General features: G+C 60.6%; 2 protein-coding genes across 2 annotated transcripts; both read left to right on the top strand.

The window, feature by feature from the left end:
- The first annotated feature begins 63 nt into the window (after nt 1-63).
- NOTCH4 (notch receptor 4) lies at nt 64-20,621 on the top strand. The gene is made up of 30 exons (XM_062185918.1): nt 64-209; nt 985-1,066; nt 1,226-1,521; nt 2,434-2,781; nt 2,894-3,016; nt 3,116-3,352; nt 3,475-3,630; nt 3,917-4,111; nt 5,237-5,350; nt 6,043-6,156; nt 6,236-6,358; nt 7,223-7,382; nt 7,981-8,126; nt 8,402-8,554; nt 8,708-8,825; nt 9,049-9,136; nt 9,490-9,643; nt 10,424-10,608; nt 12,126-12,378; nt 12,630-12,742; nt 13,521-14,044; nt 14,564-14,947; nt 15,045-15,220; nt 15,741-15,960; nt 16,177-16,258; nt 16,343-16,481; nt 16,999-17,294; nt 17,513-17,660; nt 18,168-18,265; nt 18,443-20,621. The coding sequence occupies exons 1-30, from the start codon at nt 140-142 to the stop codon at nt 19,151-19,153; spliced, it is 6,006 nt and encodes a 2,001-aa protein (XP_062041902.1). The 5' UTR covers nt 64-139; the 3' UTR covers nt 19,154-20,621.
- Nucleotides 20,622-20,748: 127 nt separating this feature from the next.
- Nucleotides 20,749-22,750, top strand: GPSM3 (G protein signaling modulator 3). The gene is made up of 4 exons (XM_062185919.1): nt 20,749-21,177; nt 21,380-21,482; nt 21,685-21,884; nt 22,063-22,750. The coding sequence occupies exons 1-4, from the start codon at nt 20,959-20,961 to the stop codon at nt 22,198-22,200; spliced, it is 660 nt and encodes a 219-aa protein (XP_062041903.1). The 5' UTR covers nt 20,749-20,958; the 3' UTR covers nt 22,201-22,750.
- The last annotated feature ends 523 nt before the right edge of the window (nt 22,751-23,273 follow it).

The following is a 23,273-nucleotide window of genomic DNA, read 5'->3' as shown; positions in this document are numbered from 1 at the left end:
GACGTGAGGCTTGCAGCAGGCCGAGGAGGAGGAGGAAGGGCCAGTGGGAGCAGGGGAGGTGGCCCTGCCTCGGCGAGGGCTCTGAGGGTCCCTGCCTGAAGAGCGAGAGGGCACCTGGGCTTGGGGCACGGGCTCTGGAATGCAGCCCCCTTCCCTGCTGCTGCTGCTGCTGCCGCCGCTGCTGTGCTTCCCAGCTGTGATGGGCAGAGGTGAGGCATGGGTGCGAGGGTGGGGGCACATCGCCCTTTGGAGACTGTCCGGGCTTGGGGGGGTGGAGGAAGGGCTGAGTCCCAGGCTTCCAGGGGACCCTGCATGGAGGAGATCCTCACCCGTCAGATAGGAACAGCCCCCGGGGAGAGCCGGCTCTGCCCCTGGAAATGCATGGAGGCTTTGGGCCTGCTGCCAGGGGTGGTGGCTGCTAGGGGGCTGGGGGATGGGCTGCTCACCCCAAGGGAGAACCCAGTCAGCCCTGGATCTAAGAGGCAGGGGGACTCCTGCAGCCACGTGGAGGAGAAGAGGGAACAGATTGACCACCTGCTAGGGAAAGAGGGCAGAAGGGACCAAGAGATGCAGACATGGAAGGTCAAGGGCCCAGCAAGTGCCTTTCCCAGTCCAGCTGCCCCCACCCCCCAGATGGCTCAATGTGAGGCCCTTCCGGGAGGAAATCCCTTCCAAGTCCCAGCCATTCACCTCCCGGGAACCTCCCCCGCCCGCTCCTAGTCTCCGTTGTCCTGCTTCCCAGGGAGGAGCTGAGGCTGGTCTCGGGAGGCCAGAGAACAAACAGGAAGGAGGCGGGGTGGGCTGAGTAACAGGGAGGCCTGAGAGGCGGAGGGCTGAGTGGGGAGCACGTGGGCACAGGAGCACGGAGGAGGCGGTGGTCAGAGCAGGTGTAAAGCCTGCTCCGGGCAGGTCTCTCCACAGCACCTGGAGGAGGAACCACAGAGACACTGCCTGGCTCCGTGTCATCTCCCTCTCCACCCCTAGGGCTGCTGTGTGGGAGTGTGCCAGACCCCTGTGCCAACGGAGGCACCTGCCTGAGCCTGTCTCAGGAGCTGGGGACCTGCCTGTGAGTGTGCCTCGTGAGAGGGGGAGCCTGGAGAGAAAGGGGAGGGAGAGGTGAGAAAGAGGGGGGAGAGAGGAGGAGGTCAAAGAGGTGGAGGCAAGTAAAGGCAAGGAAGGCAGGTGGGACCGCGGCATGAGCTCTCCTCTCTCGTCCCCTGCCCAGGTGTGCCCCAGGCTTCCTGGGTGAGACGTGCCAGATTCCTGACCCCTGCCAGGATGTCCAGCTCTGCCAGAATGGGGGCAGCTGCCAAGCCCTGCTTCCCACCCCCCCAGGCTCCCTTGGCCCTCCCTCTCCATCAGCCCCCGGTTTCTCCTGCACCTGCCCCCCTGGCTTCACTGGTGAGAGGTGCCAGTCCCGGCTCGAAGACCCCTGTCCTGCCTCCTTCTGTTCTGGAAGGGGCCGCTGCCACAGCCAGGCCTCTGGCCGCCCGCAGTGCTCCTGCATGCCAGGGTGGACAGGTGAGTGCTGATGGGGGCAGTGAAGAGGGCAAAGCCAGGAGCAGTGGGCTGAGCTGGGAGGTGGGAAAGATGGGACTGGAGCCTGGGACATGGGGAGCCCTGTGAGGACAGAGGCCATGAGATTCAACACAGTGGTTCCTGGTGGCCACTTACCCAAGGATGACTTCCACCAGAAAGTTGTGCTGCTTGCTAATATTTACAAAAGCATGGAAACATTTGTAAAGGAAGAGTGCCATGCACCTGCCTAGTGCCCCATCCCTGGCCCCCTCAGCCTCCCCTGGATCCAGCTGCATCCCAGGGAACCTCCAAGACTCATCATTCCGAGCATCTGAATGACCCCTGTTCTGCACAGTGGGTGCCCAGGACACCACCCAGAAAGACTGCCTCCCGGCACCTGGGACAGGTGCGGCCACTGGTGGCCACGCCCCCTCCCCTGCTGCTGCCATTACCACTCTGCCCACGGCTGGGAAGTGGGATTCCTCAGCCCTGTGGGCATTACGCCCACCTAGAAATCAGGGCATCGGGGTCAGAGAGCTGAAATGACTCCCCTGAGGGTTCAGAGTCAGCCATGGCAGGGCCAGGCTGGGAGCGTGGGAGAGCCAGATGTGGTGGCCGCTGGCCCCTTGCATCTCCCAGCTGCACATGCTGGGTGGTGTCCATCTCCCCGAGGAGGTCGCCCTGTGTCCCAGGTGTTCCCAGGCAGGGCTCTTGGCAATGCTCCACCATGAGGTATAAGGCCTATTTTAAGTTCCTGTTTGCTCCTGATATATCCCTCCCAGCATGGGAAAACCAAGGCAAGGGGAGAAAGAACAGGGCAAAGGGAAATACAAAAACTCGACAGAGTGATCCAGACAGAGCAAGCTGTAACTGGAGCCGGGAAGAGCTCCCTCTGCCCTCTGCCCTCTGCCTCAGGTGAGCAGTGCCAGCTTCGAGACTTCTGCTCGGCCAACCCCTGCATCAACGGAGGCGTGTGTCTGGCCACATACCCCCAGATCCAGTGCCGCTGCCCGCCCGGCTTTGAGGGCCACACCTGTGAACATGACGTCAACGAGTGCTTCCTGGACCCGGGGCCCTGCCCCAAAGGCACCTCCTGCCACAACACCCTGGGCTCCTTCCAGTGTCTCTGCCCCACAGGGCGGGAGGGCCCACACTGCGAGTTCCGGGCAGGCCCCTGCCCCCACAGGGGCTGTCTGAACGGAGGCACCTGCCAGCTGCTGCCGGGGGCAGACCCCCCCTTCCACCTGTGCCTCTGCCCCGCAGGTGCGTCCCTGCACGGTTTCCTCACAGCCCCTCCCTCTGGGCAGGGAGGCTTGTCTCCCTTGGGTCCTGCATCCACCCCAGCCTCTCCAAGCTGTTCCTATGACCCCGCCAGGTTTCACAGGCCCGGACTGTGAGGTGAATCCAGACGACTGCATCAGGCACCAGTGTCAGAACGGGGGCACCTGCCAGGACGGGCTGGGCACCTACACCTGCCTCTGCCCAGAGGCATGGACAGGTGAGTCGTTGAAGTCAGAGGTGCAGACAGTCAGCCCCCAGCCTCCGTTCCTCACGTGCTCCCCTACCCAGCCCTTGTCCCCTTCCCACCCCCCTGCAGGCTGGGACTGCTCCACAGACGTGGACGAGTGTGAGGCCCAGGGCCCCACGCGCTGCAGAAACGGGGGCACGTGCCAGAACTCAGCTGGCGGCTTTCACTGTGTGTGTGTGAGCGGCTGGGGGGGCACCGGCTGCGAGGAGAACCTGGACGACTGCCTTGCTGCCACCTGCGCCCCAGGATCCACCTGCATAGACCGCGTGGGTTCCTTCTCCTGCCTCTGCCCACCTGGACGCACAGGTGCGGGGACAGGGGACACCCGGGAGCTGGGAGGTGGAGAGGGAGGGCAAGAGACGCACCAAGAGGGCAGCCAGGAGCTCTGAGTGGCCTCTGAGAGCCTCGCCAGCATCCTGCCCCTGCAGGCCTCCTGTGCCACCTGGAAGACATGTGTCTGAGTCAGCCTTGCCATGGCGAAGCCCAGTGCAGCACCAACCCCCTGACGGGCTCCACGCTCTGCCTGTGTCAGCCCGGCTACTCAGGGCCCACCTGCCACCAGGACCTGGACGAGTGTCAGATGGGTGAGGCACCCTGCACTCCTGACTCTCTCAGTCCCAGGCCCTATTTTTCAGGCCTCTGGTCTTTACACTGCAAGACTGAACACATCATTTCCCTTGAATTGGTCCAGTTCCGGTGTCTCCTCCCTACATGGCTCTCTCACCCAGGCTCAGCCCTCCAGGCCCACAGATGTGACCCCTTGGTCTTTCAAGATACAAGTTTCTCTCCCATTGTGGTCTCATCCACCACCACCCCTGACAGCCTGGCCCCCCCATGCCCTTCCCACTCCCGGCTCCCCTCTCCTCCCAGCACAGCAAGGCCCCAGTCCCTGTGAGCACGGCGGCTCCTGCCTCAACACCCCTGGCTCCTTCAACTGCCTCTGTCCACCTGGCTACACGGGCTCCCGCTGCGAGGCCGATCACAACGAGTGCCTGTCCCAGCCCTGCCACCCCGGCAGCACCTGTCTGGACCTACTTGCCACCTTCCACTGCCTCTGCCCGCCAGGTGCCAGCTGGGTGCGGCCTTGGGTGGGTATTGGAGGGGACAGGGAACTGACCTGAGCCCAGGAGGTGGAAAGGGTGCGGGGGGGGGGGGGGCTCCAGAGCAAGCACCGCCCCAGGCCAGTTGGGGTCAGTCTCCCCCCATGCTTCTGCTCCCAGATGAAAATACTGAGTTGCCCTTGTCCCCTAGGAGAAGGCTAGCATGGATGGCAGTGAGTTGTGCGCTGCTCACTCAACTCTAGGGGGCTGTCTTTCATTTCATTTCATCACAGAGCACACAGCCCGGTTGGCGGCCCAGCAGGGGAGGGTTGGAGGCAGTTAATAGACTTCCCCTGCTGCTGCGGCCTCTGCTCATGCAACCCAGAACCCAAACCCAGAAAAACAATAGCTTGCTTTGTCTGACCCTTTCACACGCCTTCTCTTTCCAATGAGTCTGTGACGTCAGCATTGTTGCCACGCCCGCTTTATAAGTGAAGAAACCGAGGCACAGAGGGCTTAAGTGCCCTTTCCATTGTCCCCCAGCTTGCAAGTGGCAGTGCCAAGATTCAAGCTAGGGGCTGCTCCTTGCTGCCTGATGGTGGCTCAGGCCACCCACAGACAAGCACAGAAGGATAAGAAAACTGTTCAGAGACCCAAGGGATGAGGTTGTAGATGGCAAAGCCTTCAGAGGCAGGCCCCCAGGTGAGAAGAGAGAAGCCTGGAGGCTAAAGCTACCTTAGTTCAGGGTGAAGCTGAGGAGACCCAGTCAATCCAAAGCAACAGAACAAATATGGGGCCACGTGGCTTCCCAAACATCCTTCAAGTCCCCCCACTGTGGATTCTCTGTTGCATGGAGGCCTGCCCAGGGAGAAGCAGGAGTGACACCCCCCAGGTACACCTGTCCTACTTGCAGCCCACAAACCACCCCATCCTCTCTGCACACGGCACTGTTCCTGGCAGGTGCCCTGCTCCCCAGCCTTTCAGCCCAAAGGAGGCAGAGCCTCAGGCCACAGAGCAACAGGACCCCAGGGTCATCAAGTCCGGCCTGCAGGCAGACCCACTAGAATTCAGGTCTCCTAGGCAGAGCGGGCAGCAGTCACTGCAGGGCCAGCCCAGCTGAGCCTCTGCCTCTGCCGACACCTGTGTGCAGGCTTAGAAGGGCAGCTCTGCGAGGTGGAGACGGACGAGTGTGCCTCGGCTCCTTGCCTGAACCACGCTGACTGCCACGACCTGCTCAACGGCTTCCTGTGCATCTGCCCGCCCGGTGAGCAGCCACCCCCAGCCTAGGCCTCCGGGCCCCCAGCGTTCAGGCCCAGCAATGACCCAAGGCTCTTGAAGCTCGCTCTGTCTCTCTCTCGCTCTCACTCTCTCACCTGACCCGGGAGTTCCTGATTCTCCAACCTCTCTGCCCCCCACCCAGAATCTCTTGTGCTGTACCCCTAACTCCCTTGCTAGCTCACCCTTCTCATCTCTATCTGGCCAATCACCTCTGGCAGAGTCCCCTTTGTACTCTCCCTGCACGGTCAGGGTCCCAGGCTGCCTTGGCACGGCTCCTCCTGAACAGAGAGAAAACTGCCCAGGCAGCTCTTGTCTGGGGTCACATGGTCATGGCCATGGTCACAGCCACATTTACTGAACATTTACCCCAGGCCAGGCCCTCGCCTAGGCATTTTCCAGGCATTAGGCCATTTGGCTGTTTCACTGGTACCAAGAGGGCCATGCCGTCATTATTCCCCTATATCAGACCAGGGAACTGGAGCCCAGAGAGGCTGAGGAGCTTGCCCAGCACCATGCAGCTGGCAGGTGGCTGAGTTTGCCTTTTCCGCACCACCCTCCTGTCGCCCCGTGCCCATCTGCCCCGGATGCCCCCCGGGGGGCCCCTACAGGTTGACCTTTCCTGGCAGGAGGAGGGGCTATCCCTTGGCCTTCTCTCCCACCCACTCCCTGCCCCACCAGGGTTCACCGGCACCCTGTGCGAGGAAGACATCGACGAGTGCAGAAGCTCCCCCTGTGCCGGCGGCGGGCGGTGCCAGGACCAGCCCGGAGCCTTCCATTGCGAGTGTCTCCCGGGTAAACCGGGGTTCAGCAGTTGGAGGGGAGGGGGCAGACATCTGTGCAGGTCCCTGACTCTCCTGCTGCTCCGCCATAGGCTTTGAAGGGCCGCGCTGTGAGACGGAGGTGGACGAGTGTCTGAGTGGCCCCTGCTCCCCTGGAGCCAGCTGCCTTGATCTCCCAGGAGGCTTCTCCTGCCTATGCCCCTCTGGCGTCACAGGTCAGCAGCGACGGGAGGGCAGGGATGTTGGAGAGGACTGGTAGGATATTTGAGCCCATTTGGGGTGGAGCGGAGGTCGCTGATGGGTGTTTGGGATGTGAGAACACAATGAGAGTGGTACCCTTTAAAGTTAATTCCGTGCAAAACCCACACAAGCATGCAGCCGCGGGGATGAGGGCAGGGGTGAGAGTAAGGCCCCCATGAACAGTGTGAGTGGGGCTCAGAAGCAGAGAAAGAGCTTAAAGGGCAGCCATTCACCCACTTACTTAGCGAGCAGCTGTTAGGTGCCTGCTGCACCAGACACAAAGTCGAATAAGAGAGTTGCCATCCTCAAGTGGCCTTGAATCTAATTCAGAGACCAGCAAGTTCCTCGGTGGTCGTGGGCCCAGAGGGGTGTTCCCCAGACAGGGGAATGAATGCACAAGATCCTATCCGAGCCCAAAGGACCAACCAACCCAGACCAAGGATGGGAAGGCTTCATGGAGGAGGGGATGGCCGAGCCAAGTCTAGAAAACTGATTAGGAGTGTGTCAAGACAGAAGTGAGGCAGCGTGTTTTAGCCAGAGATAGCCACGTGTGCAAAGGCATGGAGGACAGAAAAGCAGAGCCCGCTGAAGGAACTGAAGGAGAGGTGGGGGTCAGGTGCAACGGGGCAAAGATGAGAAACGCAGCTGCTGTCGAAGGCCATGTTGTGGGTGATCCTGGGTGTCACTCTGGGAAGTTAGACAGCACCCAGCAGACAACTGGGAGCCACTGAAAAGCAGGTGCATGGGGAGTGAGCAGCTCACACTGAAGAAGGGGCCTTCGGTCCCATCGAGGACAGAGAGAGGTTCTGTTTCCTCTCTGACCCACCTCCCCACCGCAGGCCAGCTCTGTGAGGTCCCCCTGTGTGCCCCCAACCTGTGCCAGCCCAAGAAGAAATGCCAGGACCAGGAAGACAAGGCCCACTGCCTCTGCCCTGACGGAAGCCCCGGCTGTGCCCCCGCTGAGGACAACTGCACCTGCCACCACGGGCACTGTCAGAGGTGACCTCTGGGCCCCCGCCTCGGCCCCTTTCTCTGAGTCCTCCTCTGTCCAGGCAGGAGAAGACAGCAGGGAGGGGCAGGTCTGTGGGAAATGACCAACAATAATAGGAAGGAGATGGCACAGTTCTTAGGGCAAGCTGGGCAGAGGTGCAGGGGCTCAACTGGGACGTGCTGACCAAGGCAGGGAGAGCTCATACCTAGTGCAGGAAACAAAGGGCCAGGAGGCCAGAGCAGAAAGAAGGGTAGAGAGTCCCAGGGCCAGGTCATCGGTCATCCACAAACATCACTGAGCATCTGCTTCAGGCGGATGCTCTTCCGGGCACCGAGCCACAGAGACGGAGCGGCTGCCCGCAGGGAGCTTTCACTCCAATGGCAAATAAAACACAGACACTGCGCAACTTAGAGAAGGAATGCATCCGTATATACAACTGGAGAAAACGAGCCAGAGGAAGTTGTGCAGAGAAGAAGAGTGATGCTGAGAGCAATGTCCCTAAGAGAGAGGCCAAAGAGGAAGGCAGAGGAGTCCAACCAATGGTGGGGGAGGGGGGGCGATGCACCAGGAGAGGAGAAACACCTTCCTCTTTCTCTTTCTGACCAGATCCTCGTGTGTGTGTGATGTGGGTTGGACAGGGCCAGAGTGTGAGGCAGAGCTGGGGGGCTGTGTCTCTGCACCCTGTGCCCACGGGGGGACCTGCTACCCCCAGGCCTCTGGCTACAACTGCACCTGCCCCACAGGCTACACAGGTGAGGCCCCCCCTAAGCCATATACACTCTGGGCTGGTCATCCCCTTCATGAAAGGCAAGGCATGTGTCCAAGGGTTCAGTGTCTCAGTCACCACCAAGGAGAACTGGGCATGGGCTGCAGGGGCACAGGTGATGTGCAGGGTGGTGGTGGCACATACTGGAGGGGAGGAATAGAAAAGAGGCTGGGTGAGGGAGAATGGTAGGGTTGGGGATGAGGAGGAAGGGGAGAGGGAAGAGGAGGAGGGTAGAGGGAAGGACCCACCTGTTTTCCCCAGGGCTCACCTGTAGTGAGGAGGTAACAGCTTGTCACTCAGGGCCCTGTCTTAATGGTGGTTCCTGCAGCCCCAGCCCTGGGGGCTACTCCTGCACCTGCCCTGCAAGCCACACAGGACCCCAGTGCCAAACCAGCACTGACCATTGTGTGTCTGGTGAGTGCCTGCCGAGTCCTGGGGTGCTATGTCCTAGCGGGTGGAGGAACCGGACAGCCATGTTTTTAAAGAACTCCTTGGAAGGCGTGAGCTGTTGTTTTGGTAGGGGGTGTATGTCCCGTGTGCAGTGTGACAACAGCCTCCTCTCTCCAGCCCCGTGCCTCAATGGAGGTACCTGTGTGAGCAGGCCAGGCACCTCCTTCTGCCTCTGTGCCATGGGCTTCCAGGGCCCACGCTGCGAGGGAAGGATCCAACCTAGCTGTGCAGACAGGTGAGCAGAGCACAAAGACTCCGGGGCGGGGAGGAGCCCCTCGGCCTTCTCGCCTCCCTCTCCATCTGCCCCTGGGCTCCAAGCTGCCTCAACTCCACACCCCTACTCCTCAGTCTCCTTCCCTCCCGGTCGGCCTCTCTCCAGTGGTTGTCCCCCCACACATCACACACTCCCTCCCCACGTTCCCCAGACCTTCTTCCCACTGCACCCCTGTCTTGTCCAGTCCTTGTAGGAACCAGGCGACCTGCCAAGACAGCCCTCAGGGCCCCCGCTGCCTCTGCCCCCCTGGCTACACAGGGGGCAGCTGCCAGGTAAGGACCCCTGAGCCAGCTGTGCTGAGGAGGGGTCAGCTCGAGAGCTCTGATCAGTGGGGTCTCAGGGACGAAACACGGGCGTCCAGGCAGCCTGGGAGGGGGCCCACAGGAAAGGGGTGTGGAGGTCCAGCCTGAGGTTCATGTGAAGGAGGAGGAAGGACTGAATGAGTTCCCAGCCCCAGGGGCTGTTCTGGGCTGGGGGTATCAAAGGAAAGCCCTTTGGGGGTGGGGGAGGTCAGCTAATCCCAGGCCATTCAGGAGAGATAGAAAAAGGTGCCATTGACAAAGGACTGTGTCTGTGCTCCCCGCCCTGGTGCTCTGACCTGCCTCATGTTCCCTCCAACCCCCAGACACTGGTGGACTTATGTGCCCAGAAGCCCTGTCTACACAGCTCCCACTGCCTCCAGGCTGGGCCCTCTTTCCACTGCCTGTGCCTCCAGGGATGGACGGGGCCTCTCTGCAACGTACCTCTCTCCCCCTGCCAGAGGGCTGCGCTGAGCCAAGGTACCAGCCCAAGGGACAACAGGGTGGGGGGCAGACAAGGAAAATGAGGGTGTCCTCCTCGACACCATCCCTCAGGGCAGCCACGCACATCACCGACTAAGAGGCAAAATCAACACAGACCAAACACAGTTACCGATTCCACGGTTCAGCACCTGGGCAAGTCCGTCCAGGCACTGAACGCAAATCAAACACCCCCAACCAGCCCAGTGAGCAGCAGAGCCACCAGGCACTTACTGGGAAGCACCCAGTGATGTCATGATCATCCCAGCTACAAACACACACACACACACACACACACCCTACTCGGTCTGAGGTTATGCCAGACCCCTTGTGAATCCCCTCCTCATCTAATTAAGCTTTGGTCTGGGAGGAGCTTGGGAAAGAGATTGTTGTGGGGGCCGGGGCAAGACCAATGGAATCACAAGGAGATAACAGCAAAGATGCAAAACTCAAGAGACAGTCGGGGCCACGAGTTAAGCCACGCGCCCCCACTAGAAGTCTCCCTGGCGTTCTTTCTTAAGATTTGTTCTAAACCAAGGAAGCAGATGCTTGTAACATTGCAATACGCTTGAAAAGAGACATCTCGCCATTCGCCAGTGCTGGCCGAAAGGGCAAGGGAGAGGAACTTGATGTTCTCGTCTGCCCAGGCTCAGAGCAGCCTCCACCCAGGAATGCCAGTGGCCCCCATGGGGAAAAGGCCTCTTTTCTCAATGTCCGGGCCCCTGGACGCCCTTCCTCCCACTGTGTGTTCATCTGTCCCCTGTTTACTTCTCCCGCCAGGCACAGACGTCTCTTCCCTGTGCCAGAATGGAGGCCTCTGCATCGACAGCGGCACCTCCTATTTCTGCCACTGCCAGCCTGGATTCCAAGGCAGCTTGTGCCAGGATAATGTGAACCCTTGTGAGTCCAGGCCTTGCCAGCATGGGGCCACCTGTGTGGCCCAGGCCAATGGGTATCTCTGCCAGGTGAGAGAGTCTTAGAGCGGGGAGAGAGGACCAGGGTAGGCTGGATGTGGGAGACGGTGAGGGGGAGGGGGAACCCCAGGTAGCCAGTTCCTCCTTTCCTGTGCCCCACACATCCGCCCAACCGCCAAGACATGCGATCCTCCTGCCTAAGCGTTTCTCCACCCTGTTCTTTCCCTTCCTTCTCTGTCCAGACCCGTGTTGCATTTACCCGGACGCCTGCACCAGCCTCCTAACTTCTGCCCTTGCCTGCACACTTGTCCCGTAGCTTCCAGTCTGCCCCATTCCTCACCTGAAAACGTCAAGCTGGCCATCCCCGTCCTGCCTGCCGCCCTGCAGTGGCCGCTCACTTCTTTTCAGAATGGCCCTGCCTGGCCCAGCACTACCTGCCTCTCAGGCCTCCCCTGCCCCCACCCGCACCAACGTGCTGCTGGCAGACAGAGCCTTGACTCCTGCCTTTATCACCGCTGTTGCCTCTGCCAGAAATGGCCTTCCACAGGGGGGTGCCCGGGAAGAGCCCTCAAGGTCTCCCCAGGCCGGGCAAGAGCCTCTCCTTGGTGGTCCAGGTCACCAAGTCCGGAGAGGCAAAGCTGGGATCCAAGTCCAAGCAGCCGGATTCCTGCGCTCAGAACCACAACCTTTGGAAGAAAGCACCACGCAGATCCCCTAACCCACGCTCTTTCACTTTTCCTTTTTATTTTAACCTTTTGTCGTGAATGCTTTTAAACACTTCCAAAAGCAACACATCGATCCACAGTGATCATAGCACGTCCTCCTCCAGAGGTTCCCAGCGCCCCCGCCACTCCCACCCCTGCTCTCGGGCCATGGCCCTGGCTCCCAGTCCTTGCTAGCACTCCTGCCCCTTGCAAGAAACCTGCACATGGTGTAGATCTTTCTGATGACCCTTTTCCTCCTAGCAGAGCAGCGTGAGCAATCAGATGAGGGTTGAAGGGCACTGGGCATGGAGTCACAGTCACTTAATCTTCCAGGGCACTTAGGGTTTTTATCTGTAAAGTGGAGATCAAGCGAGACAATCCAAGTAAAGTGTTGCTGGGAAGGTTTAATGAGGTTATGGGTATAAATCACACAGCAAATGCCTTCTCCTCTGGTTGACTAAGAGCTTCACGGAAACAGGCCCCTTCTCTCATTTTCTTTGTATTTCCTGTGCCTAAAACAGCCTCTGGCGCAAAGTAGGCATTTAATAGATGCTAGGAATGGATACAGCAGGGGATGCTCATGTGTTGGCAGGGAAAGGGAGTTTCGCCAAGACTGGGCTGTGGTGAGTGGCCATGTGTCACACACAGGGGAGGGTGGTGCGCTGTTGCACAATCGTGTGTCATGGGGAGTTGAGACCGAAGGGTTAAGCTCTGCGTGGCTGTGATGCTGGTGAATTGGGTGATGCTGGTGAGCTGGAAGGTGTGGGGGCACTTTCGTGGTGGGGGCAGGCAGCTGGCTCTGGCTGGGCACCTTGTAATGCCAGCTGGACTCATGCTTGGCTCCCTGTCTGACCCCGCATGCAGTGTGCCCCAGGCTACAGTGGACAGAACTGCTCAAAGGAACCCGACGCCTGCCAGTCCCAACCCTGTCACAACCAGGGAACTTGCACTCCGACACCTGGAGGCTTCCACTGTGCCTGCCCTCCGGGCTTTGTGGGGCTGCGCTGTGAGGGGGACGTGGACGAGTGTCTGGAGCGGCCCTGCCACCCTACAGGCACCGCCGCCTGCCACTCTCTGGCCAACGCCTTCTACTGCCAGTGTCTGCCTGGACACACAGGTGAGGCCTGGGATGGAGGACACAGGAACCTCTGGGCACAGCCAAGTAGACTGGGGACATCCAGACAAACCCTACCCATAAGGCAGCCTCGCCATCTTGCCCAGCCCTCTTCCTCCACATCCCCTCCCCCCACAGAAGATGCCCAGAATCCCTCTGTCTGCAGGCCTAGTGCTGGGCTGACTCCCAGGGGTGAGTTAGGAGGGAGGCGGTGACTGGTGCAGTGTGACGTCTAACCTCACCCCTTGCCACAGGGCAGTGGTGTGAGGTGGAGATCGACCCCTGCCAGAGCCAGCCCTGCTCCCATGGAGGGTCCTGTGAGGCCACAGCTGGACAGCCCCCAGGTTTCACTTGCCACTGCCCCAAGGTACGTGACCACAAAGCTGCTTTCTCTGCTGCCCCCTGCACTGATAAAAGGCAAGGACATCTGAGCCAGAATCCTAGAGGGAGGCAAGGCAAGCACCAGCGTGGGGATTGTGCTGGAGAAACCATCTCAAGTTCATGGTGACGCAGGAGGGGGAAGGCAGGATCTGCTGTAGCATGAATAGAATTTTCAGAAATCACAGACATTGTCTAAGGGACAGCAAAAAGCTCCCCAAGGTCAAGCCGGGTGACCTTGGAGAAGTTCTTTTAATTCCGTGTATGTATGTGTGTTTATGGACCTCAGGTGCATGGAACGGGATTCATCTTAAACCTTGGGTCATGATATACTCACGTTGGTGTGTGCCGGGCATGCTTATTTTATTTTTCTCACGGTTTAACACCCATAAACCTACTCAAGAATTATGTTAACAACTTACATCTACTTATGCCCTCCTCTATCTTCAAGAGGAAGGAGGAAGTATTTAATCCTGTCTCCAAGGATTAAGATAATGTAAGAGTTCCTCTCTGTTAACTGGGTAGTCTCCCAGGACGTGCATAGGATGCCAGCGTTGCACACAGCTGTGGCTCACCTATCCTTACCAGGTGAAATTACCCTGAGACATGGCTCCAACACCCAGAAAATGATTGACAGCCTCCGAGATCCTTCACACGTGAGGATCTAGGCGCCTCTGTGCTATCTTAACCAGGAGTGGTCTGCTTGAGTAGGGAATGTGGAAAAATAAGGCCAGGTCTTTCCTTAACATCTCTCATCCTGTCCACAGGGTTTTGAAGGCCCCACCTGCAGCCACAGAGCCCCTCCCTGCGGCCTCCACCACTGCCACCATGGAGGCCTGTGCCTGCCCTCCCCTAAGCCAGGCTTGCCGCCCCTCTGCGCCTGCCTCAATGGCTATGGGGACCCCGACTGCCTGACCCCACTGGCTCCTCAAGGCTGTGGCCCCCCCTCGCCATGCCTGCACAACGGCAGCTGCTCGGAGAGCCCTGGGTTAGGGAGCCCGGGCTTTCGGTGCTCCTGTCCTCCCGACTCCCCAGGGCCCCGATGTCAGAGGCCCGGGGCGAAGGGGTGTGAGGGCAGAGGTGGAGACGGGGCCTGTGACGCTGGCTGCAGTGGCCCGGGAGGAAACTGGGACGGAGGCGATTGCTCCCTGGGGGTCCCGGACCCCTGGAAAGGGTGCCCTTCCCACTCCCGGTGCTGGCTTCTCTTCCGGGATGGGCAGTGCCACCCACAATGTGACTCGGAAGAGTGTCTGTTTGATGGCTATGACTGCGAGACTCCTCCAACCTGCACGTGAGCCTCCATCCTCGGGAGCAGGGGAGAGTGGGGGGCAGAGGAGGCGAGGAGGATGGACATGGGTGCCTCTGAGTCAAGGTGTGGGTGCAGCCTCAGGCTCCGGGGAGCTTCGTAGCTCATAACCATTGTGAAGTAGGCTGGGCTCCAACCCAGCACAATGAGGTGGCCTGGATGTCTAGTGTGGGGCACGGTCATTGTCTGGGCTTCTCTCTGAGAGTCGTGGGAGGTCAGGCCTCAAGTCTGCCTCCCTCGGTGCAGCTGCCATAAAGGCCTCAGACCCTCTTTCAGGAAGGCAGGGAGCTCAGGGTGGGTACGGAGAGACGATGGTCTTAGGAGATGGGCGTATGTCACGTACGTTGACATCAGGGTGTCTGCCCACCCAGAGAACCACAGCTGCCCCCTCTTCAGCAACTAGAGTCCCAGAGGCCAGGAACTGTCGGCAATTCCCTCTGGGGTATGGTGGGGAGTCAGGTTTTTGTGGGGGGGTCCTGAGTTCCCTCTCTCCTCACCCCACAGTCCGGCTTACGACCAGTTCTGTCATGACCACTTCCACAACGGGCACTGTGAGAAAGGCTGCAACACCGCGGAATGTGGCTGGGACGGGGGTGACTGCAGGCCCGAGGACGGAGACTCCGAGTGGGGGCCCTCCCTGGCCCTGCTGGTGGTGCTGAGCCCCCCAGCCCTGGAGCAGCAGCTGCTGGCCCTGGCCCGCGTGCTGTCCCTGACTCTGAGGGTGGGACTCTGGGTGAGGCGGGACAGTGATGGCCGGGACATGGTGTTCCCCTACCCTGGGGCCCGGGCCGAAGAAGAGCTGGGAGGAACTCGAGACCCCTCTCATCAAGAGAGAGCAGCCCCTCACCCACAGCCCCTGGGCAAGGAGACGGACACACTGGGTGCTGGGTAAGACTTGGGCAGGACATGTTTTTTTTAAACAGAGCAGAGGGCAGGAAGGGAGCCAGAGCCTGACACTGGGGTCTCTGAGGTGCCTCTCCCACAGGTTTGTGGTGGTGATGGGTGTGGATTTGTCCCACTGTGGCCCTGACCACCCCGCATCCCGCTGTCCCTGGGACCCTGGGCTCCTGCTCCGCTTCCTGGCCGCGCTGGCTGCGGTAGGGGCCCTGGAGCCTCTGCTGCCTGGACCGCTCCTGGCTGCCCACCCTCATGCAGGCACTGGTAGGTGGTCCCCTGCCATTTCCCCCCACCTTTGCTCCCTGCCAGCTCTCACGCTGGCAACAGGCAGGAGAGCGCGAATGGGACAGGATAGCTAGACCCAAAATGTTCTTTGTGGGGACTTAGGTCCTAAACCCCAACACCTCCTTCTCAAACTGGAGCTCCTCCCAGTCCGGTGCTGCAGCATCCATCCTTATGTCCCTAAGTACTATCTCCCAACCTCTCCCGCAAGTGCCGGCTTCTGCCTTAACTTTACTGAAGCAGAGGATCCAGTGGTCTCTGTATCAGTTCACAGCACGTGAACGCATAATAGTCGTGACAGTGTGCTTACGATGCGCCTTGGCCATAGCATTTCACGTTATTAATTCATTCAACGCTCCCTACAACCCCTTGAAGCAGGCACTCTATCCCCACTGTACAGATGAAGACACTGAGGCAAAGAGGTGTTACTGCGTCTGCCCGAAGCTCTCCCAAGAGTGACCAGTCTCTCCAGGAATGACCTGACTTCTCTCTCTCCCACCAGCGCCCCCCGCCAGCCAGCTCCCCTGGCCTGTGCTGTGCTCCCCAGTGGCCGGGGTGCTTCTTCTGGTCCTTGGGGCTCTTCTGGTCCTCCAGCTCATCCGGCGTCGACGCCGAGAGCACGGGGCCCTCTGGCTGCCGCCTGGCTTCACTCGCCGGCCGCGGACTCAGCCAGCTCCCCGCCGCCGCCGGCCCCCACTGGGCGAGGACAGCATTGGTCTCAAGTGAGAATGAGGAGGAACCTGGGCTCCTCCGGGAGGTTCAGGAGGAAGGGGGTCAGGGGGAGGGGGTCTCTCCTGTGGAGCCTCTCTTGACAACCGATGAGCAATTCCAGCGCAGATGTTGAAGGTGGGGAGGGAGAGACGGGTAGGAAGGCTGCTAACTGTCTGGAAGACTCCGATGGTCCTAACACCATGGACCCTCCACTCTCCCCCTGCCAGGACACTGAAGCCAGAGGCGGAAGTTGAAGAGGATGGAGTTGTGATGTGCTCAGGCCCTGAGGAGGGAGAGGAGGTAGGCCCAGCCAAAAGGCTGGGGCCAGAATGGTCCCGAGGGGATGGAGGGGATGAAAGGTCGCCTTCACTGACCCTTACTCTTGCCCCAAAGGCTGAAGAAACAGCCCCAGCCCCCAAGTGCCAGCTGTGGCACCTGAGCGGTGGCTGTGGGGCACTCCCCCAGGCAGCCATGCTCACTCCTCCCCAAGAGTCTGAGATGGAGGCACCCGACGTGGACACCTGTGGACCTGGTAGGTGAGCCAACCCAGACAAGAACATGGGGGGGGGGGGCCCTCCTTTGAACCTTTTAGAAGCACAAAGTCCTTTAGTGTCAGAACTGGAGGCACTGAACGGTAACAGGTGCCTAAGGACACTGATCTCAGAGTCTGGGCTGCAGACTGCAGACTCTGCATCGCTGCGGCATCTCTCAAAATGCAGCTGCTTCAGAAACTGGAGATGTTGAGCGACGGTGCTTTCCTGAGTCTGATCAGACTCGAGTTTGAGACCCGAGGCCATGGGGCGCGGCAGGTTAAAGCCGACCTGCAGCGCCGGCATCTCGTACGAGCTGCCCTGAGATGTGAAGGAACTGACTCCTCTTCCAGATGAGGAAACTTAGAGCTCAGAGAAAAGTTAGAGACGTCAATTAAAACCGCACAAAATCAAGAGCCAGCACATAGCCTCCTGACCCCTCCAGCTGTGGTTCCCCTGAGCCTCCAGGCTCACCCCTCCCCCTGTCTGACCCGTTACTCATGTATTACCCACACACAGATGGGGTGACCCCCCTGATGTCAGCAGTCTGCTGCGGGGACGTGGAGTCCAAGACTTTCCAGGGGGCCTGGCTGGGAGGTCCTGAGCCCTGGGAGTCTCTGCTGGATGGGGGGTCCTGCCCCCAGGCTCACACTGTGGGCACTGGGGAGACCCCTCTGCACCTGGCTGCCCGGTTCTCGCGGCCAACCACTGCACGTCGACTCCTCGAGGCTGGAGCCAACCCTAACCAGCCAGACCGGGCGGGGCGCACCCCCCTCCACGCTGCTGTGGCTGCTGACGCCCGGGAAGTCTGCCAGGTCAGCATCTACTGCGGGGGCCGTCAAGGGAGTGGGGCCAGCTTCGGAGGAAAGCCGGGCTGACGCATCCCCTGGGGCTTAACAGAGGGAAACCGATTTGGGACCTGAAGGAGAAATTACTGAAGATATCTAAATATGGTCTGGGAAGCTGAAAATGTGAGACGTGGACAGGCAGGTTCACGGTGCCCCAGGGTACCCGGCCTTCTCTGTCCCCACAGCTCCTACTCCGCAGCAGACAGACCGCAGTGGACGCGCGCACAGAGGACGGCACCACACCGCTGATGCTGGCCGCCCGGCTGGCAGTGGAGGACCTGGTCGAAGAGCTGCTTGCAGCCCGAGCTGATGTAGGGGCCAGAGATAAATGGGGTACGGAGCGGTGGGGATGTTGTGGTATAGAGAATGCGCAGATGGGGTACGAGAGGAGGTGCCAAACACAGGAGCAGCAGAGAGAGCAGCTGGAGGCTGGGACAGCCCCTGGCACCTGTCATGACGGTAACCCTGCCGTGCAGTGGCAGTAGGGAGCCGGTGGGCGCCACCCCTCCCCAATCCTCAGCCACAAACACACACACACACACCGCCCCAGGCCACGGAGAGCTGAGGGAGCAAAGTCCGCGAAAGGAGCGGGGTCTCGTGGGAGGAGGTGGTCTCCGGGTCCCACAGACCCAAAACAATGCCCCATTGTCCCTCCCGAGCGCCAGTGACGTCACCAGGGCACCAGGGCACCGCTTCCTGCCCGCCGGCGGTCGCCCGGGCAACCCTTTCCGCCTTTCACAGACCCAGTAGCCCTTCCTCCAAGGCCAGCACCGTGGGAAACCGGAACCCAGGAGTCTGCCCCCCAGCCGCGGCGTGACAACCTTCCGCATTGTCTCCTAGGGAAAACCGCGCTGCACTGGGCCGCTGCTGTGAACAACGCCCGGGCCGCCCGCTCCCTCCTCCAGGCCGGAGCCGATAAAGACGCCCAGGACAACAGGGTCAGGCCGGGCAGCAGGCCCCTCACAGGGACACTAGGGCGCGGTAGATGTAAAGCGCGGGAAGCCGGCGAAACCTGGAGCGGGAGGGACCAGTGACCAGTAGGTGGAGTCAGGAAGGGCTAGTCCTGTGGGCGTGGCCGCCCCTGACAGCGCCCCCTGCTGTCTTCTCCCTCACAGGAGCAAACGCCGCTGTTCCTGGCGGCCCGGGAAGGAGCGGTGGAGGTAGCCCAACTGCTGCTGGCGCTCGGGGCGGCCCGAGGACTAAGGGACCAGGCCGGCCTAGCGCCTGGGGACATCGCCCGCCAGCGGAACCATTGGGATCTGCTGACGCTGCTGGAGGGGGCGGAGCCACTGGAGGCACGTCAAAAAGCCTCGCCGGGCCGTGAAGCCGGCGCCCTCCCGCGCGCACGGACTGCGTCAGCGAGCGTGCCCCCGCGCGGAGGCGGGGCTCTGCCGCGCAGCCGGACGCTGTCGGCGGGGGAAGGCCCGCGTGGGGGCGGAGCTTGCTTGCCAGCGCGCGCTTTGTCCGTAGACTTGGCCGCGCGCAGGGGCGGGGCGCACTCGCGTTGCCGGAGCGTATCCGGAGGGGCTGCGGGAGGCCCGCCCCCGCGCGGCCGTAGGTATTCTGCGGGCATGCGCGGGCCTCGGCCCCACCCCGAGACGGCGCGAGGAAGATCCGGGGTCGCGGCGGGGTGTGGAGGCGGGGCCTCAGCGAACGAGTGGCCCTGTGATTGGGTGGCCCTGGGAGCCTGCGAGCCCGCCTCCGCCACTCCGATCCCGCTTCCGTGCCTCACTCCGTCCCCGGAGCGGGGATCCCCTCACGTTGTCTGGGGTCTCCCGAGCGACCGAGCGATGCCCTTAAATGCGGGAGAAGAGACTCAGAAATAGAAGGCTACGCGGAGGGGCGGGGTCCTAAAAATTACCATCCGTTACAGGACGGGAAGTCTGGAAGGCTAAGGGTCTCAGATCGAGCCCCGAAAGGGAGACGTCACGAGTTCGCGTCCCCTCCCCAAATGAGTATGCCCGTCAGACTTGGCGTCTTGCACGTGGAGAAGCTGCAGCTCTGGGAAGGAGGCAGGCCCTGTCCCTCTCCCAGAAAGTACGGGTGAGAGGCCACAGGACAGAGTAAGAACTACAAGCACATAGGACAGGAGCTGGTCTTTCCCATATATGGTTTCCAAAGGGAGCCTCTACCGCCCGTTACCCCCTCCGCCCACAAATGGACCACAAGTATTTATTAAACACCTACTGTGCGCCAGGCACTGTGTAGATGCCGTGGGCGGCCAAGGACCACCCTAGCCGATGGCTCCTTGTAGTCCCCTCTTCCCCATCCCCAACAAGCAAACTGCAGGCATGAAGTCATTCTTCCAACCAAAGCGAACTCTATTTAAAGAACCCCAAGTTTGTCATCTATAATAAATAAAAGCTCATTTAAAGTGTTACTTTTTTGGGGGGAGGGGTCGGAGAACGCAATGGCAAAAAAATATAGGCGTGACTACGTAGTGTTTTTAGAATTTCAGCTCAGCATTTTCATGGGGTCTTTAAGAACAAGAATGAATAGATTTGGGGAGTCCCATGTGAATTTAGAGCATTACCTGAAAGCAGTCCACTAGCCCAGGGAGACCCCACACACACGGTTTCCCTCCAGTCCAAGGGCATTCCGTGGTAGCCACTCAGGAGTCTCCCTAAGGCCTTCATTCAGTCAAGCAGAGGAAAACTGAGAGAGTGTCTGATGTTCTAGTCCCCTTTCAGCAACATGGTTACACCTGTTTAATGTTAAAGAGGCACAAGGCATCTTGAAAACCAAAAATAGTCACTTACTGGGTGTTCACTATGTGCCAAGTGCTTTATTACAATGAATCCTCACATGAGGTAAGTGTGATAAAAACTCCATCTTGCAAAAAAGCAGGCACTGAGATTCTATTTGTCCAAGATTGCAGGCACTGAATGGCAGAACCAGATCTCATCACATTCCGTGTTCCAAGTCACTCAGCTGTAACCCCCCAACATTGCAGGTAGCCATTGAAGGTTCCAAGTGTCTATCTTGCTCCACTTTGGTGCCAATGAGCCACACAGCATTATCAAAGATGGAGCCCGGGGACCAGTCCGCTCCCTTTTCCATTCCTAACCCCCCCCCCAATTTCATGACCAAAGAGATGTTTTCCCCTGCCCCTTCTTGCCTGCACTGAGTTACCAGAATGCTCCCCATCGACCTTAAACACCGAAGGCAGTCATTCCACCTTCACTGAAGGCCTACTGTGTGTAGGACCCAGCACTAGGAGTACATGCATGTATTTGAGAGCCTGACATCCTGGGTCTGAAGACCCCCTGCTTCCAGTGGACCCCCGTTCCTGCCAGTCCCAATTTGTCTGGGGAGGCAGGGCAAGCTATCAGGGTCGGCCTGAAGGAGTGAAGGGACCAGGCTGGGGGGAGGGAGATTCTGAGGACTGAAACCACTTCCTGTGTAACTAGTTCCTGTGTTGACAGAAAGAACTGAAGGGGGTGGAGGGAGCAGAGCCACGGTTTGGGGGGGCTGCCGAGGCTCTGGAGACGAGAGGGCCAGGAGTCCGCTTCCACCAAGAGCCCCCTTCACTCCTGCAGCTGGGAAAGTTTTTCCCAGCCTCTGTCCTCCCCTGGGGAGAGGTCAAAGGAGCCGTTTGGGTGGGAAAAGAGAATGGAGGAAGTTGACAGGGATGGGCGGGGCCCGTGGGGGGGCTGACCAGGAACCCAGCTTCCTGCTCAGTACCCGGGCGTCCAGCCCCCAGCTCACCCCCACCCCTTCCAGCCCCCACTCCCCTCAGGAACCCAAGGTTCCTGCCCTCTGCCGGATCCCAGCCACCCCTCCCCCAAAGGTTTCTCCCCTCCAGGGCATGGAGGCGGAGAGACCCCAGGAAGAACAGGATGGTGAGCAGGTGAGCTGGGCACCGGACCACCGGACGGGGAGGCCGACACTGGCAGAGCAGGGAAGTAAGAAGACCTAGGGCAGAGATCCAGGCACAGGGGAGTTGGTGAGGCCCGGGCAAATGGGGCAGGAACAGAGGCACAGAGAGAAAATGGGCCCCTGGCCTCGGCTGATGCCCCGGCTTGACTGGAACGGACGTCTCTTGGCATCAGGACTCCGCTCAGGATGAACAGAGCTGGCCACCTCTGAACTCCACCCCTCGGCCTTGGCGATCTGCTCCTCCATCCCCTCCTCCTCCAGGGACCCGCCACACAGGTACCCCCTCTCACCCAGGGACCACCTGGACCCCGATGCCCACCGACATCCGGGCCTCAGTACCAAGGCCCACTCCTGCGTCTCCAGCGGCCTCCCCGCACATCCCCTCTGCTCTAACCCCAAGTCCCCACCCCACCCCCACCACTCCCACCTGCCAGCCAGCCTCTCCGGGTCTCTGAGCCCTCTCCCCTCCTCTCCCCAGCCCTGGGGCCGCGCTCGGCCTCCCTGCTCTCCCTGCAGACTGAGCACCTTCTGGACCTGGTGGCCGAGGCCCAGTCCCGCCGCCTAGAGGAGCAGAGAGCCACCTTCCGTGCTCCCCAGAACCCCCCGGCGCTAGCAGCCCCCCCATCCCGGCCTCTGGAAGACAGAGAACAGCTCTATAGCACCATCCTCAGTCACCAGGTGAGACGCCCCTGGGAGGCAAGGGCCAGGCCTCCTGGGCCTCACCCCCTTTTCTGCCTGGCCATCTGCCCCACTGGCCCTAGGTTTCCCTCTGTGCCCCCCACCCAAACCCTAGCTCCTATCAAGGGCCCCCTCCCCTCAGACCACCACCAATGCCCACCCTCTCCTGCTCTTCCAGTGCCAGCGGATGGAGGCCCAGCGGTCAGAGCCTCCCCTCCCTCCTGGGGGACAGGAGCTCCTGGAGTTGCTGCTCAGAGTTCAGGGTGGCGGCCGCATGGAGGAGCAACGTTCCCGGCCCCCCACACACACCTGCTGAGGCTTGAGCCTCTCATCGGCCTGCACTCATTCCTGGGGCGATGCACTGCCTGCCCTCCACCCTGCTTGGCACAGGTGCCAGAGACTGGAAGCCCCAGCAGACACCTCAATATTCATCACCCTCCTCACCGTCCCTGGGAACCAGAGGGGGTGAAAGTCCTCAAACCTGGGGAATAGGCAAGGTAGGCTGGGCCTTCAGCAAGAGGAGGCCAGCGGCCCATCTCACAGAGGCGCTGGGAGTGGCTGCCCTGCCTTGTCTCCTGCCACCAGCCACCAGCCACAGTGCAGGCCTGAGGGCTCAGGCCTCCTCCTCCCAGGGAAAGGCAAATCTCCCAAGATTATGACCTGAGAGCCAGCCCTACCCTCCGCGCTGGCAAGGAGAAAGGGAGGGGGGCAGCGGTGAAGACACTGAAACCTGTCCACCACCCCCCCCACCACCCCCAAGACTGAGGCTTAGAGGCCGTGGGTGGACCTTTAGCCCTGCCCCACCCCCTCCCCACCGCTGCTCTGAGTCTGTGTGGAGTTTTGGTTTTATGAATAAATGTGATTCCCCTCTGGACTCCAGTCTGATCTCTGGGGGGCGGGGGGTGAGTAGAGGGTAGGAAGGTGAGGCCAGAGGCCGGGCCTTTCTCCCCTGTCTGGCCGGAGGCCAGCTCCCCTCCCTGGCTGCTTAATTACTGGCTCATTAAGCAGCGGCTGGAGACCTCCCTAATTACCTCCCCCACCCCCTCCCCTGCCTTTAATTAAGTAGAGCAGGGAGGGGAGTCGTTAGAACAAGAAATATGAACTGAGCGGTCCGTGAACCCAGGCGGCGCGGCAGCCCGAGCCCACGTCCCTCGGCCGCCGCCGCAGGGCCCAGGCGGCCCCCCAGCCCCCGCACGCCCCTCCGGGGCCGCGGAGGTTCACGCCGGGCCTTCCCGCAGGCCCGTTTGCCTGGTGGGCCGGCCGCCTCCCCTCCTCCACTCGCTCTCGGTTCCTCTGTTTTCTGTGCGTCTCTCCCCGCCCCCAGCTCCTCCCTGTTCCTCCTCTCTTCTCCCCTCCTCTTCCTCCCCGGCTCCCCTCCCCCAGCCTCCC

This window comes from Lepus europaeus, chromosome 3 (assembly GCF_033115175.1).
Source record: "Lepus europaeus isolate LE1 chromosome 3, mLepTim1.pri, whole genome shotgun sequence".
NCBI classification, from domain to species: Eukaryota; Metazoa; Chordata; class Mammalia; order Lagomorpha; family Leporidae; genus Lepus; species Lepus europaeus.
Note: the sequence above shows the minus strand (reverse complement) of the source record. Positions and strands in the feature narration are given on the sequence as shown.